The sequence below is a fragment of the Rhinatrema bivittatum genome, chromosome 15 (assembly GCF_901001135.1).
Source record: "Rhinatrema bivittatum chromosome 15, aRhiBiv1.1, whole genome shotgun sequence".
In the NCBI taxonomy this organism is placed as follows: Eukaryota; Metazoa; Chordata; class Amphibia; order Gymnophiona; family Rhinatrematidae; genus Rhinatrema; species Rhinatrema bivittatum.
The window spans coordinates 49,370,263-49,389,641 of NC_042629.1; the positions used below are offsets into that span (position 1 = coordinate 49,370,263).

The 19,379-nt window shown below is 43.5% G+C and overlaps 1 protein-coding gene across 5 annotated transcripts in view; it reads right to left on the reverse strand.

Annotated features, from left to right (window-relative positions):
- The window catches only part of IGSF3 (immunoglobulin superfamily member 3), a 143,228-nt gene that overhangs the window by 113,251 nt on the left and 10,598 nt on the right, over window positions 1–19,379 (reverse strand). For all 5 annotated transcript variants that reach the window (XM_029578565.1, XM_029578564.1, XM_029578562.1 and 2 more), the window contains exons 2-3: window positions 19,175–19,272; window positions 18,399–19,076 (exon numbers count right to left, since the gene is read on the reverse strand). In XM_029578565.1, coding sequence (XP_029434425.1) covers window positions 18,399–18,441 — 43 coding nt within the window. In that variant the 5' untranslated portion in view covers window positions 18,442–19,076; window positions 19,175–19,272. The remainder of the gene's footprint in view (window positions 1–18,398; window positions 19,077–19,174; window positions 19,273–19,379) is intronic.

Genomic DNA, 19,379 nt, shown 5'->3' on the forward strand with positions numbered 1-19,379 from the left:
ATCTAAGCGGTTTACAAATAAGAGAGTAACATACATAATAATCATAAAAGGAATAAAAACAAGAATAAAACATTGGGGGGGAAAAAAAAAAAAGACGAGGTTCAATCTCTGGTTGAAACAGCAGGGTGGCACCTAGAGTTGTTTAACCGGGGTTATGAATTAGGAAAGGCTTGTGAAAATAGATGCTTTTTTGAAGTCAAGTTTTGTGGAGAGTTGACGAACGTGATTGGGCAGGGAGTTCCATATTATTGGACCGGCAACTGAAAAGGCACGATTGCCTACTTCACACTCATATGAGGCAGCCTGTATAGCTGGGCTTCCCAAACACTTAGCTAATGCGACCCCATTTTAGCATTTCAAAATTCACTCTCTCCTCCCCACACTCCGGCTGATCCCCTCTCAACTCCATCCTCTCTAGTCAATCTGTTCTCTCCCCCTCAGCGGAGTCCCTCGCTCAATCTCTGTCCTTCCAGTCGATTCCCTCTTCCATCCCCCACAGTACTTCTCACCTCCTTCAGTCCTTTTCGCATCCCCCCCACCTCTCTCTCCTACCCACAAGTTCTTCTTGTAAACCCCAACTGATCTTCTGTCAAAACCCTCACTCCATCCCCTTCCCTACTCACTCATCTCCCATCCCCAGCCTCACTCCTCCCTTCCAAGCCTTCTCTCACTCATCTCCCCAGCTGACCCCCTCATCTTCCACAGTCAGTCACCCCCAAACCCCTCCTGCAACTGTACCCTCCCTTTAAACAGATCCTATTTCAAATACCACCCCCTCCCCCCGCCAGGGTCCACAGCAACATTTTTCTTTGGGCCCCCAGCCAAAAGGTTGATGACAACTGGTGGAAAAAAAAAAATTTTTTATGAGCGGGCACACAAAAGACAGGGGCATTTTTCTCTGGTAAGAAGAGAGGAGCATTGGCAATCTCACCTCGTGGCTGGTCCCGGGCCTGACTGTGAGCTAAGAGGGGCAGCAGCGTTAGTAGTGAAAGTCAAGGTGGGGGGGCCTGTGAGCCAGTGCAAGCTCACTGCACTGGCTCACAGGCCCTTCGATGGCCTCGATCCCTGCGCTCCTGCAGGGCTTCCTTTATAACTGGAAGCTCATGGAAGGACAGGGCCCCCTGCAAGGCCTGTGCTGGCTCACAGGCCCCCCAACGCTGCCTTCCCACTACTGACACTGCTGCGTTTAGTGCCTGAAGTGACCCCAGCTGAAAGCTGAGTGACCCCCTTTTGGGGGTCCACATCCACATTCTGGGAAGCTGGGCTGTATAGGGGATGCAAATTTACTGCACGCAAGCTACAAGATTTGGAAAGGGGGGGGGGGGGAGGGAGGGCAAACGTATGTAGTAAGAATGCAAGAAATGTGTTCTTTTGAAAAGGAAGATAACCAGGTACACTGCTAATTAAGTTATCATTACTCAATCTAGGTTGCCAGCATCCAAGTGTTTAGCTTTTAGATCTGATTTTTTTTTTTTTTAAATATCTTATTTTTATATTCCATTTTTCGGCCCTTCAGAGTGGATTACATTCAGGTACTACAGCTATTATTAAGCATCCACCACAGAACACAGTCCTTCCACAGAAATGTTTGTAAAGCTGAGTTTTTTATGGCTAAGACTGAGCGACAGTACATAGCACTTTCAAGTCCCCGTTGTAATAGGTTTGCCTGCCTCCATGGGCTGCTTTGATGGCCAAGTAGTATTTTCATATTTCAATGTGGGCGACCCAGGTTTAAAAAGGGAATGAGGTGGGAGGGGGGGGGGGGCAGGGGTTAAACTTGCAGAATCAAAGTTCGCCTAAGCAGGAGACTTTACTGCAATTCTCTTTCATAATACAGCGAGTTGGCATTTGGCCAACACTAATTCAATTCAGCGTCTCTCTATACCTGCGGAATTTCTAAAATAAATAAAACTGGCCAATAAACCTTGGGGGTTTATCCAAGCATGTTATTATACTGCTTTTCAGCACCATGGTTTGGACAGCTCCTGTGACAGACAGATGGATGGACAGCTACCAATATCAAAATGAATAGCACTTTTCAAGATGTTTAAAAAACTTACTTAAGAACATAAGAAAATGCCATACTGGGTCAGACCAAGAGTCCATCAAACCCAATATCCTGTTTCCAACAGTGACCAATCCAAGTCACAAGTACCTGGCAAGTACCCAAAAACATTAGATAGATCACAAGCCACTATTGCTTATTAATTACCATCATAGCACTTTATGGATTTATCCTCTAGGAACTTATCCAAACATTTTTTTAAACCCAGTAACACTAACTGCTGTAACCACATCCTCTGGCAATGAATTCCAGAGCTTAACTATGCTCAGAGTGAAAAAGAATTTTCTTCAGTTTGTTTTACATAAACTACTTGCTGACTCCATGGAGCACCCCCCTGGTCCTTCTATTATCTGAGTAAATAAGCGATGTATATTACGGTAATTTGTTCAAGTCCTTTCGTAGACTTCTATCATATCTCCCCTTGCTAAGAAGGAGCAGTATAGATCTCCCAACATGTTAGTTGGGGGTCCAGCATCAGAAGACTTACAAATCTGAGGCTACAATTTAACCGAACCTGGTAGGAGGCAACGGAAGAAACAGGAAGCCTCTACAGCCTTAATCGTAAGTGTTAGTCGTGACAAGGGACACTGTTTCCGTACAAAATTTATAAGGCCTTTCACCGGCAGGTCACAGCAGGCCTCCCTTTTAGATAGCCTGCATGTTCAATCATTTAAACAGCCACTGCTACTCTCTTTGTGGTGGCGGTGCAGGAAGAGAGAGAAAAAAAAAAACGACTTAGCCGTATAAAAAGCACCTAGGCCAGGCGACTGTATTTCATTGCCATAGGCACAAAACAGTATATTCTATAAACTATGACATGGAAATTAAATTGCAAGAAGATATTTATCAAAAAGGAATGAGTTGCATATTTGAGCGCCTTGTACTGTATCTGGCCACTGCAAGTGAAATTTTATAGCATTCACACACAGTGCGTGGAGTGGACCTGCAAGTCAGCAGCAGCTACAGAATAGTGGTGCTCTGATGCTAGAAGTAGTTCATTTCTTTTCAAATACAATTTAACCTTTTGGATTTTCTATGAGCCTATAAACCTATGGGCCTTATGATACCTCATTGAAGATAACAGAAAAGGTGCAAGGGCAGTGCTTGGAAAAAAGCCACAGCCTGGACTACGTTACAGACGAGCAACGTTAGGTTTTCTTAATTCTTGCCAAAACAAAAAATGTCAATGCTTATAATACCTAAATCACGACCAAGTCCTAGCACAGTCAGACTCCAAGTCTAAAAGTTATGCCCCTAAGGAAACGAAATGCTGATACATTTAACATTTCATTAACTTAACCTGGTGTGTTGGCCTCATTCCCGTGTTTTGATTAAACCAAAGACATTCAATAAATTTGCCATGGGCTTCTAACATCCCCCCTCTTTTTTTTTTTTTTAAAGATTTCTTAATAATGTTCTGTTAGTTTGACTGAAGTCAGAATACTGAAATGACAGAAATGGATTGGCCAGCATGCAGAGCAGGCAGCAAGGAATAGGACTGAATGCAGATTCCCTTTCTCTTTTAAGTTGTTTTAAATTTGTACATGTGTACATTGTCTACATGGGTTTGTATTGTAAATTATGTTTTGTTTTTTTAAATTGTGTGTGTACATTTTTTGTAAACCGCTTTTATTGCATTGACAGGTTATGCGGTATTAGCATTTATTTATTTAAAATACTGGTAAAAAGTTTCAGCCTTGCTCGAGCCTGGCCAAACTGCAGTCCATGGCACCCTCCCGACACAGGCACCAAGCTCAAGGCCTCAGAGTTCTGATGAACAGACTGCTGAGAGCCAGGTTCCCCCTTCTCCCCCAGCCAAAAGAACCTCACAGCTATCTAGTCAACTAATTCAGGTATTCCACAGACCCGAAATCTCTTACCCACAACCCCCTGCTACCCAAGTCAGGTATTCCACAGACCCGAAATCTCTTACCCACAACCCCCTGCTACCCATGGTGGATTAAAAAACAAAAAGAAAAAAACCACAACTATAGGGGACTCTATTTACTTGCTAAGACTAGACTTTCATGACCATCAAGTAGGGAGCCCTTCCGCCATACTTAGTAACAGTCTGGAGCAAGCTACCATGCTCCCAGCTCCTTCCTTATTGTATTAATTACTATAAGGACAGGTTTTCTGGATTTACAGAAAGGTCCTTGGCAATTCTGTTTCCAGTGTTCAAATCTACACAGCAAGCTCATTAATGCAGACAAGGCACATTAACAATACAACTGTGGAAGGTTGAAGAGTCCAAAGGCTGCAACTCTACAATATGGACTTGCTTCAAATAACTGGACCTAAATTAAATGGCAGAGTGCCACAAATGAATGTGCTCGGCTGGATGCAGAGCCATATCAAGGAGGGAGATGCATGGTTGTAAGGGGGACAAGATAGCCATGAATCTGCATATGTGGAATTGCTGGGCTCTCTGTTCTTTTTTCCTTTCATTGTCATGACGCCACAGAGAAAGGAGAAAATCATGGTTTTTCCCTATGGTTTTCCCTATGGTTCCCTATGGTTTTTCCCTATGGCACCCTCTTTGTTACCTGGCCAGCAGTCTATCACTGCCTTCACGTCTGCAGCGGACCCTGGACGTCTCCCCCGTTGAAGCAGCCAGCGAGGGAGTTCTGGTGCTTCCTGGGGACGAAGTTTCCCTCAGCTCCCGAAAACAGGTCGTCCTGCCAGCTGAGAGATGTGCTACCTCTGATGATGCTGCTGGGACACTTAGGCAAACCGGCGCCAGCGTCTGAGCTGGTGGGAGCTGAGGAGATCACCATGCCGTTCATTCCAACTTTTCAGGCTCCCAATGGGTTAGCGTTGGCTGGAACCGCTTTTCCTTCTCTCTCCTCCGAAAGTACAGCGTCGACAGAAACTCAGATTAACTTTTCTTCTACAGTGGTTCCTTCTATGGAGGTTCCAATGTCACAGGAGCCCTTTCGAATGCCACCTAAGCCAGCAGTTATAACTCTAGAATCTTTGTGGGAAGTTATGGAGAATTTTGCAAAGATTTTATCTTTTTCCATACTTAAAGTGGGCTCTATTGTCACCAAATTAGATTCTATGGTCACTCAACATGATGAGAATTACATCCAAGAACATTCAAGCCAACTTGTTGCTGTTAAACAAGACATTGTTAAATTCAAAGGGCCCAGTCTATGGCTATTTGAGATACTGGAGCTATCTTTCACAGGCTTGAATTGTTGGAGAACTTTTCTTGTCAGCTTAATCTTAGGATTTTGAATTTTCCTAAGATTTTAGGTGAACTTCCAATGGGAATGTCCTTCAAGTTTTGGATATTCTACCCAAAAATGTCCTGCTATAAATAAGAACTTTTTTTGGCCATCATCTCTTCGATCATCTGCAGGGGTTTCCGCTGTAAATCAATTTCCTCCATTGAATCTTACAGAATTTTTAGAAACATCGGGTCCAGAAATCATAGACAGGGCCACCTTATTAGTAGCATTTGTTGCTGACCCTGATGTCTAAAGTAATGTCCCTGTATTTTCGGAATTTAAACTCTCCTTTCTATGGCCAAAATCTGAGGATTTTTCCTGATATTTCTAGGCTTGCCCAGCAAAGGAGAAAAGGGTTTTTTAGCTCTCAGAAAAGATACCCTTGCTTTGGGGGCCTCTTTTGTTCTACGTTACCCCTGTAAATGTTTTGTAAAGTTACATTCAGATACCTTTATATTTTTTTTTTTTGCACCTGAGCAGCTACAATCCTCTCTCAATGCTAGGAGAGTTATTACTTTTTCTCCAGTTCCGAATGATTCCTGATGTTATATTGAGACCAGTATTAATATATAGGGGCCCCTACTTAATTGGTTATTTCTTTTCTCCCTGTATACTCTTCCCTTCTGAGTGATCTTGTATTTCTTTATTATTGGGGTTAATAATCATAACGTGTTGTTTCCTATGTATATTACTGGATACAAATATACTCATAATTGGATATGATTATTTGCTTTATTTTTGTTTCTGATAATATCCTCATTTTGCTGAAATAGTTTGCTTTGTTAATTTAAAATTGATAAATAAAAAGTAAAAAAAAAAAAAAAGAGGGAGGGAGATGAATGACGGCTCAATGCACTGCAAGAAGAGATATGTACTGCCCTTTGAGTCTCGTCTGTCAACTCTAATCTGGTTGGGTCAATAATGATTCAACATGGAATGAGATGGCCATCTCTGTTCAGATACAGGTGCCCAAATCAGTGATACCAATAAGCAGATGGCAGATTAAGAAGAAATGCCAAAGGAAGTGGAGACTCAAACTGCAACCCGGAAATAAATAGAAACTCACACAGCAGTGTGAGGGACTCCTGCATATTCAATTCCGTCTATATGTGCATGTTTTACAAAGCAAGACTAAATTCTAATTCATTTCTACAATACCAGTGTACAGAGTACTGTACAATATTCATATTCTTGTGATAAACTTGCCTCCCCTCCAATTAAAAACTTACAAAGGTTAGTGCAGCAGAGCGGTATAAAGCATCCGAAACATAACCCAATTAACAGATCTGTTAAGAATCACATGCTGTAAGAGTACTGAAGCAACAAAAAACCAAGAAAATTGCTTATGTTCTCAATCAGATAAAGTAGACCTGCTCCCTTCACTATTGTTACTTTCCTTTAGGGTTTCAGGATTGGCTTTTTCCTCCTGCTCCAATGGGCTTCAAGTTCCACTGTAATATGCTCCTAATAGGGCAACAGTGCCCTGAGCATTCATTTGCAACTACCAGTATCCCCTTCCCCTATGTATGTAGCCCAAACACCTCAATGCAGTCCAGAGGGAGTGCTGACTGCAGAACCTTCATCTGCTGGTGGTAAGCTGGATTTGCTGGGAAAGAATGCTTAAATCCTGGAAAGAAACATTTCTTAAAAGGATTAAACTCTTAAAGGCTGTGTATATTGTGTGTTAGTTTTTAAGGCTAGTATTGCTTGCATTAGCTAGCATAGGTTATTATTTGTTTGCAAGTGTAAAGAAGAAGTAACCTTTGCAAACTCACAATTTTAATACTTACAATCAAATACTAACCTATACTAGCTCACCCAAATAATCCAAAATCTATTATCCCTAAACATACACAAATTACTTGATCTGAAAAGATAAGAGCATTGATTCCAGAACAACCAATCACCAGTCTGAGTCTCACCCACCCACTATTTTTGTTATAGAGATTAAACACCCATGCCCTCCAGTTCGGCAGAAAATCTACAAAAGAAGAGTAAATTGGTGTTTTAGAACAACATACAATTAATCCTGATTTTAGTGCTTGACTAATTTTAATGTTGTTGCTGGTCATTCACAAACTAACATAAGTCACCTAGTTATCAATTTAAAAAAAAAAAAAAAAGACACCAAATAATTACATTTAAAAACCCTTAAACTGACATACCTGCTTCCTTAATCAGCTTTTAAAATTTTAGCAACTCAATAAAATTAAGATGCAGACAGAGCAGCGAGTCGGGCGTTATCCAGTCTTTTGCACTGAGTGCCACAGGTAGGATTATCTGTCTGTTGGTGAGAGATTGTAATGTGTGCACCCAGGGCAAAGAGCTCCTCGCTCTCAGAAAACAAGTCCAATCTCTGGAAGTCAGTGGCAGGCCTGAAGGCGCTGAAGCAGATACAGAGGTATATAGGACTGCTCTATGTCCCTTTGGGGACATAGAGCAGTCCTTATTCCAGTCAAGCAGCAAGGTCTCCTGCAGGAGACCATCATCTTGGTCAGGCAGGAAGTGATCTCGTAGTTAGGAACTGCCACTCCAGGTGATGCTTTATCCTCTCATATTGAGAATGTGTCTCCAGGACCAGTTGTCCAGGAAAAAAGGGTTAGGACAGCCATTGTAGTGTGTGGTTTGATCATTAGGAATGTAGATAGCTGGTGGCATGAGGATTGCTTGGTAATTTGCCTGCCTGGTGAATGGTAGCAGACCTTGTGTGCCACCTAAATAAGATTTTAAGAGTGTTCTGGGGAGGAGCAGACTGTCATGGTACATGCGGGTACCAATACAGGAAGGGTCTTGTAGGCTAAATTTAGACTCTTAGGTAGGATATTGAAATCTAGAACCTTCTGGGTTGCATTCTCAGAAATGCTCCCCATTGCACACGCAGGACCCCATAAGCAGGCTAAGCTCCAGAGCCTCAATGCAAGGAGGAGACAATGGTGCAGGGAAGAGAGATTTTTAGATGTGAGGAATTAGGGAAGAGGAACCCATTCATATGGGATGGGCTCCACCTTAACCAGTATGGAACTAGGCTGCTGGTGTTAACATTTAAGAAGGAAATAGAGCAGTTTTTAAACTAGACCATGGGGGAAAGCAAACAGTTGCTCAGAAGTGCAAGGTTCAGAAGGATGTATTTTCCAAAGATACTTGTATAACAGGAAAAATTAGAATATCCCAGTAGAGAGGTTATGTTTAAGGCGGAAGTAGCCCAGATGGTTGCAGACAAAGTGCACCCAGATGCGAATGACTCAAAACTGCCTGTACCATTTGCTAACAAGCAGGTTGTGAATACAAAGAGAAATTAAAGTACAAATAAAAAGCACATACTTTAAAATGTCTGTATACAAATGCCAGAAATCTGAACAGTAAAATTGGCTAGTTAGAATGTATGGCATTATAGAAGGATATAGACATTACAGATATTTCAGAAACATGATGGAAGGAGAGGTACCAGTGTATAAATAATATAGTCATGAGGGCGCAGATCAAATTGATGGAGGGGTGGCTCTTTATGTAAAAAATGGCAGAGAGTCAAGCATGATAAAAATCCTGCAGGAAACTAAATGCACTGTGGAATCATTATGGATTTCATGTGTGACGGGAAAGAGTACAGCAGTGGGTGTGTATCACCAGCCACCTGGCCAAAATGAAAAAACAGGCTGAAATTTAAAAAAGCAAATAAAATCTAGCAACACAATAATAATGGGAGTTTTTAATTACTCTAGTATTGATTGGGTCAATGTCTCATCGGGACATGCTAGAGAGGTTACGTTTTTAGATGCCATAAAACAGCCGCTTCATGGAGCAGCTGGTCCTAGAATCGATGAGAGGGGCAACTACTTTAGATCTAGTCCTCAGTGGAACACACTATCTGGTACAAGGGGTCGCTAAGCAATGGCGATCATAATGCAATCAAATTTTACATTATCACTGGAGGGAGGACATTAAGTAAAAATACTACAGAAGCTTATAACTTTAAAAAGTAAGACTATGATAGAATGAGAAAGTTAGTTTAAAAAAACAAACAAAAAAAACTAAAAAGGAGTAGGTGCAATGGTTAAAAGAGTTTCCATGAGGCATGGACATTGCTTTAAAATACCAATTTTGGAAGCCCAAATAAAATGTATTCTTTGCATTAAAAAAGGTTGAAGGAAGACCAAATGACTGCCAGTGTGGTTTAAAGGAGGTGGTTAAAGTTAAAAGGGCATCGTTCGAAAAAATGGAAAACAGACTAAATGAAATTAGTAAAGAGCATAAGCACCGGCAAGGTAGATATCCATTACCTGCTATTAATTAAATTGACTTATAAAATAGCCACTGCTATTACTAGCAACAGTAACATGGAATAGACTTAGTTTTTGGGTACTTGCCAGGTTCTTATGGCCTGGATTGGCCCCTTTTGGAAACAGGATGCTGGGCCTGATGGACCCTTGGTCTGACTCAGTATGGTATGTTCTTATGTTCTTAACAATAAGACAGCCCAAAAAAGGCTTTAAGAAAAAGCTTACCAGTGAGGTAAAAACTAATAAAATCGTTTTCAAGTACATTCAAAGAAAAAAGCCTGTGAGGGAGTCAGTTGAGCCACTAGATGACTGAGGGGCAAAAGGGATGCTCAGGGAGGACAAGAAAATAGCAAAAAAACTAAATTACTTTGTCTCGGTCTTTCTGGAAGAGGACGTTGGGAACATACCCATACCTGAAACACTTTAACGGTGGATATTCTGAGCAATGAAAATCAAATGTATGTGACAATGGACGATGTAATAGATAAGACTGACAAACTAAAGTGTAACAAATCACCAGGACTAGATGGCATCCAATCCAGAGTTCTAAAAGAACTAAAACATGAATTTCTAATATGTTACTAGTAATCTGTAACTTTTCATTTTAAACAGCCATGATTCCTGAAGACTGGAAGGTGGCCAATGTGATACAGATTTTTTTTTTAAATGGCTCCAGGGGTGATTGGAGAACTATAGATCGGTGAGCCTGATGTTGGTGCTGGACAAAATGGTTGAAGCCATTCTTAACAAAATCAATGGCCATATAAAACAGACATGGCTTAATGGGGTAGAGTCAATATAATTTTAGCAATCTTTTAGAAATTTTTGAAGGTGTAAATAAACATGTAGACAAAGGTGAGCCATTTGATATAGTGTATTTAGACTTTCAGAAGGCATTTGTCAAAGTCCCCCATGAGAGACACTTCAGCAAAATTACAATGATCCGAGGCAGCATGGTTTTACCAGAAGTAAATCTTGTCAGATAAATCTGATCAATATCTTTGATTGGATGACCAAAACGTTGGATCAAGGGAGAGCGCTAGATGTGATGTACTTGGAATTTCAGCAAGGCCTTTGACATGGTTCTGCACAGAAAACTTATAAGTAAATAGTGCACCTTTGGTATTTTTGTGAGCAACATAACAGAAGGGTTTGCCTTTTTGCTGATGATACCAAAATCTGTAACAAGGTGGACAGCCAGAAAGGAGTGGAAACCATGAGGAGGTATATAGCGAAGTTCAAGGAATCATCTAAGGTCGAGCAGAATAATGCATTTAGGATGCAAAAACCCAAAGGAAAGATACAGTTTTGGAGGTGAAATTCTTCTAAGCACAGAGGAAAAGCAGGATCTGGGGGTAATTGTATCTGATGATCTTAAGGTGGCTAACCACGTGGACAAAATAAGTGTTAGATTTACCACTCTCAGGAGGGTCCAGTAAGTGACTTCACTCACCAACTGTCAGCCGGACACTGGCTCCGCTCTCTGACATTGGCTCTGCTTTCCAATGCAGCTTGGGGTGCCACCTACCTCCCCAATGCCATCTTTGCTGGTTGCCACGTCTCGCGGCTGGAGAGAACCTGACACCAATCCCCAACCTGGCGCACTACCGTCCTAGGCAAGTGCGTGTGCCTCTGCTCTAGTTTAAAGAGCTTGCATTGGGAAAGTCCACGGTACCGTCCAAAGATGTAATCCTCCAGTTGCCCTATAAAACAGCTCTTCGGTTCTGAATTGGGGCATTTGCAAGGTCTCTTGTTCCTGCTCTGCTGTGGTTATCTGTTCCTGGTCCCCTGTTCGGTGTCTTTAATCTGGATCTCATTCCTGTGGTCTTCAGTGGTCTTTGGTCTGTTCTAGATCCTTGGTGGTCTTCTGTGCTAGGTCCTTCTTCACTGGATTGAGTCTTTGGAGTCCTATTGTTGTAGAGTGTTGTTTCTAGTCCCAGAGTTCCTGGTCTTCGGAGAGCTTGTTCCAACCTGCGATCCGTCCTGGTCTTCAGTGCCCGCCTGGTCCTTTGTCTTCAGCCTTCATCTGGTTCTTTGTCATTGCCTAGTCTCCTGTCTTCATCCTGCTATGATTTTCAAACTGGCTCTTGGTTCCATATCTACAGCTTGGTTCCACTTCTGTCTTCGATTCCAGCTTGGTGCTGCCACAGTCTTGGTTCCTGTTTTCAGTGGATTCTTGTCATCACCCGTCCTGTGCTTGGATACGTTCACCTGCCAGTGACGCAGGCCTTGTGGTTACACTATGGCACAGGGACTCACGTATGTCTATAGTCCGAAAGGGCTTTCGGAGTTGCCGGAGGGCTACCCTTAGAGACTAGCCTTGGCTGCTGGCTCTCTAACAGACAGCAAAACCCAGAAAGATACTTCGCTGCACAGGGAGAGGAATGAATGGTCAGCAGAAAAAGGGAGGTGATATTGCCCCTGTGTAGGTCCTTGGTGAGACCTCACTTGGAATACTGTGTACAATTCTGGAGACTGTACCTTCAAAAGGAAATAAAATGGATGGAGTCGGTCCAGAGGGTGGTTACTAAAAAATGGTCAGTGGCCTTCATTCTAAAGCACAAGAGGAAAGACTTTAAGATCTAAACATGTATACTCTAGAGAAAAGATGAGATATGGGAGATATGATACAGACATTCAAATCTCAAAGGTTTCCACGCATAGGAGGTTAACCTTTTTCAATGGAAAGGAGGCGCTAGAACTTAGGGTCATGAGAAGGTTGAAAAGGGGTAGACTCAGGAGTAATCTTAGAAAATTTTCTTTATAGAGAGGGTGATGGGTGTGTGGTACAGCCTCCCAGTGGAAGTGATGGGGACAAAACAGTATCTGAATTCAAGAAAGCATGGGATAAATACAGGGGATCTCTAAGGAAGTGTTGAGAATTGTAATGCTAAATTAATTGGATATATGGGCAGACCGGATGGTATGGTCTTTTTCTGTCATGTTTCTATGGGACAGGAGGGAGGCAGTGTTATATTGTGGATTGATAACTGGTTAAAAGACCAGTAACACTAAATGCTCAGATTTCCAAATGGAGAAAGTTCATTAATGGAGTATCACAGGAGGCAGTACTGGAACCTGAGCTGTTTAACATATTCACATATGACCTGGAAAAGGGAGCGACAAATGAGGTGATCAAATTTGCAGATCACTCCATTTCCCAAAGAGCTAAATTGGCTGCTGGATATTGTATTCAGTTTAAAATTCTGACATTAGGTTGTTTGTTTGGTTTTTTTTTTTAAGGCCCTTCAAGGGTCAGGCCCATTGTACCTGAAAAAAAATATTAATTTGTTACGTTCCTACTTGCTTTCTATGATTTGCAGATGGTGCTCTTTTGGTCACCTCTGTGTCCAAGTTAAGACTTACTGGAACACAAGGTGGAACACAAGGTGGGGACAACGTCTCTGGAACTATGCCTAAGAGACAACCATCTCTCACTTTCAGAGAACTGGTAAAAAAAAAAAGAAAGAAAGAAACACAGCTCGTCCAACAGGCTTAATGGGTGACCTTTTCTTTTAATATGGCACACACTGTTTTAGGATTTTGTCTTGGAAGATTTTTTACTTTGTGTTGCTCTTTAGCATTTTATTATGACCTTGTTTAAGGTCGGTTTTATTGTTAAACTGCTTGCCTAAGGACACTAACCACCACTAACCACCACTCCCTGTCGGTTCCTTGCAGGGTTCGTTCACCTACAGCAGGGTTAACCCAAAAAGCACAGAGATTCTCTTAACTTTGATAACTGAACAAGGTATGGATCATAGGCAACGGTCACAGCACTGAAACCCAATAACTCCGAATCACAATTCAGATCAGAAGATCCCAATTTACTTTCCCAAATACTTCAGCAGGTCAGAGTATACCCAGCAGGCTCAGCAATGTTACAGAGATCTCCGCATCGGGGCTCCACAGAATGCATGCCCAGAGTCCCTGCGGGCTGATCCAGTTTCTCGGGGGAAGGGGGTGCAGGACTTGCTTCAGATCTGTCGCAAACTCCTTCTGGGGTCACCCTGCCTCATTTGCTCAGGGCCGAGTTCCACCGGTTTGAGGCCAGCCATAGCTCTTGCAATGCGATACCAGAATTGTTCTATCTTGCCTTTATCATTTTTAATGGAAAGGCGCAGCGATAAATAAATTGTTTGATTGATTTTTAGCTTTTAGCTTTCAAAGCTTATTCAAACCAGATGGTCTCACCCATTTCATGGCCTTTGCTCCTGGACGCCAAGAACTCACATTTCTCTCTCCTCACTTACTGAAGCACTAAGTGCAAGAAACCGATGATGTGAGAGATACTATGCTTGGAAGCTTGTCTGGGGTTAGTCTTGAGATATCGGAGAGACTTACAGAGCAGCCCTTGTGACTTTGCTCTCTATTCCATCAGCAAGTTTAGGGGGAAAAAAAAAAAAAAGCAGCAGCATTTACATTTTTTTTCAACCTGCAAATGAGGTGAATGCAGGCTTGTCTGCAGAATGACCAGGTGTGCAGACCTGCTGCAAAAGCCCAAAAGACAAGTGGACAGACGCTAAATATGGAAGTTTAAAACTAGAGCTTTCTTCCCGAAGGCCACAGACGGATCAGGCTTTAACAAAGGAGCCGGGCCCGCTATAGGCCACATCGGTGCATGACAGCCGACTAAAACTAGAACAGTAAATGTGCAAAACTGGAAGCTTCTAGGGTTTCACCCGTTAATCTAGGAACAGTTTTTCAAAAGTTAATAAAAAAAATAAAAAGAATAGGAATATTAAAAGGAAAAAAAACAGCCCAAGGAAAAATTTGTTCTATTTCAGCTCACTATGGTCAGCGAGCTGCTGACATGAACTAGTCTCTCACCCTAGAGGTGATCCCTCCGAGTCTAAAATAAGGATGGCTGAACATCAGCTAGCAGTGAGTGAGGAGAAGCTCGCACTGCTGCTGCCTGTGCCTCCTTTTCCATGCCGGGGATGCGAGTGCAGGAGAAGCTCGCACTGCTGCTGCCTGTGCCTCCTTTTCCATGCCGGGGATGCGAGTGCAGGAGAAGCTCGCGCTGCTGCTGCCCGTGCTGTGCCTGTTCCGTGGCAGGTCTCTGTGAGCAGAGGAAGCTGTACCGCTGCTGCTCATGCTGTGCCTGCTCTGTGGAAGAACTGCATTGGCATAGCTTGCACCATTGCTGCCTACGTTGCATTCTGTGCATGCAGCGGCCGGTGCATGTCAGGGAGGAGGTGCGATCTTACAGGCCGAGCCATGGACTGTTCAGGAAAAAAGTGCTGGGACATGAGTTCAAGGCTCCCCAATGTCTCTTTGTAACCATGAGCAAGTCACTTTATTGCCATGTGCCTCTGGGCCTCAGGTCAAAACAGCCAGACATTTATCTTAATCTGGCTTTCCTGACAAACAATTAGAAAAAAAAAAAAACCCACTCTACCCTGGTACCTTTCACCTTAAGTACAGAGCTCAGCTAGGGAAAGAAGTTGCTTTCCTATATCTTTCTTCCTCTAAAACTAATAATATCCACTTGCCCACATCACAGATAATTTGAGGAATCTAGAAAAGAACAAGTATAGAAATGGTTTCCAGACACCTTTAAAGATGCCTCAGTTCAATCCAGAAACAATCCCACACACCCTTTAGGTATTCTGGATTGTACCCAGGACAGGGATTGCAACATCCTTTGACATCAGCAGCGGGGGGAGGTATGAACAGGACCTGTCAGGTTACACTGGAAAGGAAACTGGCACAGTCAGTCAGTCTGAATACAAAGGCAACTCGTCTGCAGATTAAGCAGAGAGAAAGAATTACAGCGCGAGCACAGCTGAGCAGTCCGGCTTTATTGAGTTTGTAGGGCAGCCCGGAGCAGGGAGAAGCAGACATTGTGCTTTTAAAACCCAGGCCCCACCCAAACCAGACAGACAAGCAGAGATCTATTGATGCTGTGAGGAAAAATTTCAAAGTTGAAGGGGAGCCGGGGATCTTGAAGACGAAATCACTTCTGACTCAGGTTTTTGTAAGCGCAGAATAATGTGCAGTACAACCGAGGATGCTCTGCCAGCACCCATGTCACACAAAGGCGACATTTTAGGGAATATTTTAGAAATCCCCTCAAATCACACTTGCTCCCCACCCCGACCCCAGAGTTCCGGAAATTTTATTTTTACTCTTGTTATACTGCAGTTTCATATAGTCAAGGCATTATAAGAAATGTATATTTATTTTTCATTGTGCCTGGTGAGAAATGATAGGCTGTAATTTTTCTAAAGACTCTTCCTGTTTAGTCCCTACCACATAGACCATTACAGCCTCATACAGGCATCTTTCACACACATCCCTGTCCAATTCCATACATACCACATAGATCCTCAGAGCTCCATACAGGCACATCACACCCACACCCCCCTGTCCAATTCTATATGCACCATATCAGAGTCTCATACAGGCATCTCTCACACACACACACACACCCATGTCCAATTCTATATACACCACATCAGAGTCTCATACAGGCATCTCTCTCTCTCTCACACACACACCCACACCCCCTTGTCCAATTCTATATACACCACATAGATCCTCAGAGCTCCATACAGGCACATCACACCCACACATCCCTGTCCAATTCTATATGCACCACATCAGAGTCTCATACAGGCATCTCTCTCACACACACACACCCCTGTCCATTTCTATATACACCACATAGACCATCAGAGCCTCATACAGGCATCTCTCTCTCTCACACACACACACACACACACACACACACACCCCGTCCAATTCTATATACAGGCACATCACACCCACACATCCCTGTCCAATTCTATATGCACCACATCAGAGTCTCATACAGGCATCTCTCTCTCTCTCACACACACCCACACCCCCCTGTCCAATTCCATATATACCACATAGACCATCAGAGCCTCATACAGGCATCTCTCTCTCTCACACACACACCCCTGTCCAATTCTATATGCACCTCATAGATCCTCAGAGCTCCATACAGGCACATCACACCCACACATCCCTGTCCAATTCTATATGCACCAGATCAGAGTCTCATACAGGCATCTCTCTCTCTCACACACACACCCCTGTCCATTTCTATATACACCACATAGATCCTCAGAGCTCCATACAGGCATCTCTCTCTCTCACACACACACACACACACACACACACATCCCTGTCCAATTCTATATGCACCAGATCAGAGTCTCATACAGGCATCTCTCTCTCACACACACACACCCCTGTCCAATTCTATATGCACCTCATAGATCCTCAGAGCTCCATACAGGCACATCACACCCACACATCCCTGTCCAATTCTATATGCACCATGTAGACCCTCAAGCCTGAACAGGCACATCACACATGCATATAATATATACACGCACAAATACAGAATGTATAGCTTAAAAGGAGTGGAATCAGGGAAGATGAGTTTTAAAAATGGACTTTCAGGCTGTTAAAGAAGGTTCAAGACGTTTATTACTGCCCCCACCCTATTTATGTGAGATTTACAGCTTTGGAGCGAGACTGCCTGTCGAAATATGGCCATATCAGGGTGGGATTTGGCTCATTTTTTAGTTTACTTGTATGAAGCTTCCCCCTCCCTCCCATCAGTCTTAACAACAATTTTTCACTGGCACATGAGAAAGCTTTTTCTTAATCTTGACAGAACTATCCCTACCTGCCAGTTTTTACATTTTGGTTAGACTATAACAGACCTATGGATCAGTTCGGTTCACTAAGCAACCATATGGAAGAAGCTGTAATAAAATATATTAGGACAAAAATAAAGATAAAAGGAAAGAATACCTAGGAATAAGACTGAAGTAGAACACAAATGAACCCCAATCCAGGCAAGTTAAAAAAAAAAAAAAAGGACCCCAACATTTTAGTACGCGATTTGTTCCGCGACGTCGCACTATGTCAGGACCCGGATTCTGCCAGCAAGAAATGAACCGGGCAGGAGAACACCGAAGGGAGTTCCAGCTGGGTACCAGAATTATTCAGAGTGCAAAAGAAAGTACAGGAGGAAGTGCACAGAGAAAGAGAGAGTTAAAGGGCTGTAGGAGGAAACTCATTCTCCTGAAATGCTCTGGAGGACAGGCACCGGGGCCCTGTGCATCCACACCCAAACCCTCAGGCAAACCTTTTGTGGCTCCACCACAAACTTCCCAAAAATTGAGTAGAGGATTTGAGATCGGTGAAATCAGAAGCATGCAGAAAGTGCGACAAATAGCACAAAAATTCTGAGCTTATTGAAGAGACATCCTGCTAGCGCCACCCCCTAAGCTGACCGGTTACTGGTTGGGGGAGACTTGCCTTATGATCCCTGTCAACATGCATAACATGTCCAAGAAAAAGGCAGGTATGTATGCCAGGTACATCTATCCTCCTAATCTGCCCTTTGCTAGGCATCTCGCTACACACTCCATTGATATTTAAACCAGCCTCCCTATATGAAAAGTTATAAAGCCACTCTCTTCCCTTCAACCAACTGGACGGTTGCACTTCTCCAGTAATTCTCGAAGCTCATGCTCACGCTGAAGACATGACATGAAGGATTTTCCACCTGTCCTAGGAGTGGTTGGGTTTTTTTTGGGGGGGGGGGGGAGGGGAAGGGAGGCACCTCATAGGCTGCAATGCCCTGCCACCTCAAGACCATTCCCGAAGACTCTCCCCCCCCCCCCCCCCAACAGATGTGCTCTCCCTCCACTCCCCTCCCCAAGTACATCTCACAGTCAAACACCAGAACGAGAAAGAACCTCAGCGGAGCAAGAGAGAGAAGAGGCAAAAAAAACAAAAAAAAATTCAGCAGCGGGAGGACTGGCAGCTACTTACCCAACAGCAGCAGGAATGGCAGAGCCAAGGCAAGGCACCTCATGCTTCAAGGGACGGAGGATCACGGTCGGCTCTCAAGCTCCTTGCCTCAGGTCTTCAGCTGTCAGGGCAGAAGGTGGGCTTTCCAGTAAATAAGACCGAAAGGGGTTGGAGGTCTCAGGAAGCAGGCACAAAATCATCAAAATGCCTAGACGTGCCAAATCAATGTTTGAAAACCAGGTGGAGGAGGTGAGGGCGACCGTACCCGTCGCAGACACGTTACATGCCTCAGCACTTAGCAGGATGCTCCCAGCTCCAGTGTCTTCGCTATGTGTATTCCCTTTTGAATAAATCCCCCCCCCCCCCCTCCAGGAAGAGAAGGAGAGCGCTGGCGAGATGCGCTTACCCCGGTGCCTCCAGTGATGCTGGGAGGGGGCGCACTTTTCCCCCCCCTCCCCGACTCCAGGGAATAGTCACAGAATGTCCAGCTCCCTGACAGGGGAGTCTGCCCAGACCTGGCACCAGTTGCCTACTCAGTCTTCTACGAAGCGCTGGAAAATGTTTTTTTCTAGTTGACTTGAAATATTTCGCTTTTGCTGTGTTTCCAGTCCACCCTGATTTGTCTTGCCCGGCTGCAGAGTCCCCAGAAGTCAGTCAATGAAAGCACTTCAAAGGCTGCAAGCCTTCCAGATCCTCCTACTGGAATATGAAAGTGCAAAAAAAAAAAAAAAGTGATAAATATGTAGATCACTGCAACATTTACAGAAGACTAACCAAATCATCATGTCAACCCTTACCTTTAATTTACATGCTCTTTGGAGGCCCTCCTCTGTTCACCTTGTACTCTGCTGCTGGACAGGGAAGTATCACTTGCAAAATCAGGGCAGCAGTGGAACTGGGGTGAGAAATAACAAGAAAAAAACAAACCCAACAGTAAGTCAGAGATGATGCTGGGGCTCATTTATATTATGGACCTTCGCAAGCTAAAGGCGATGCCCTCGG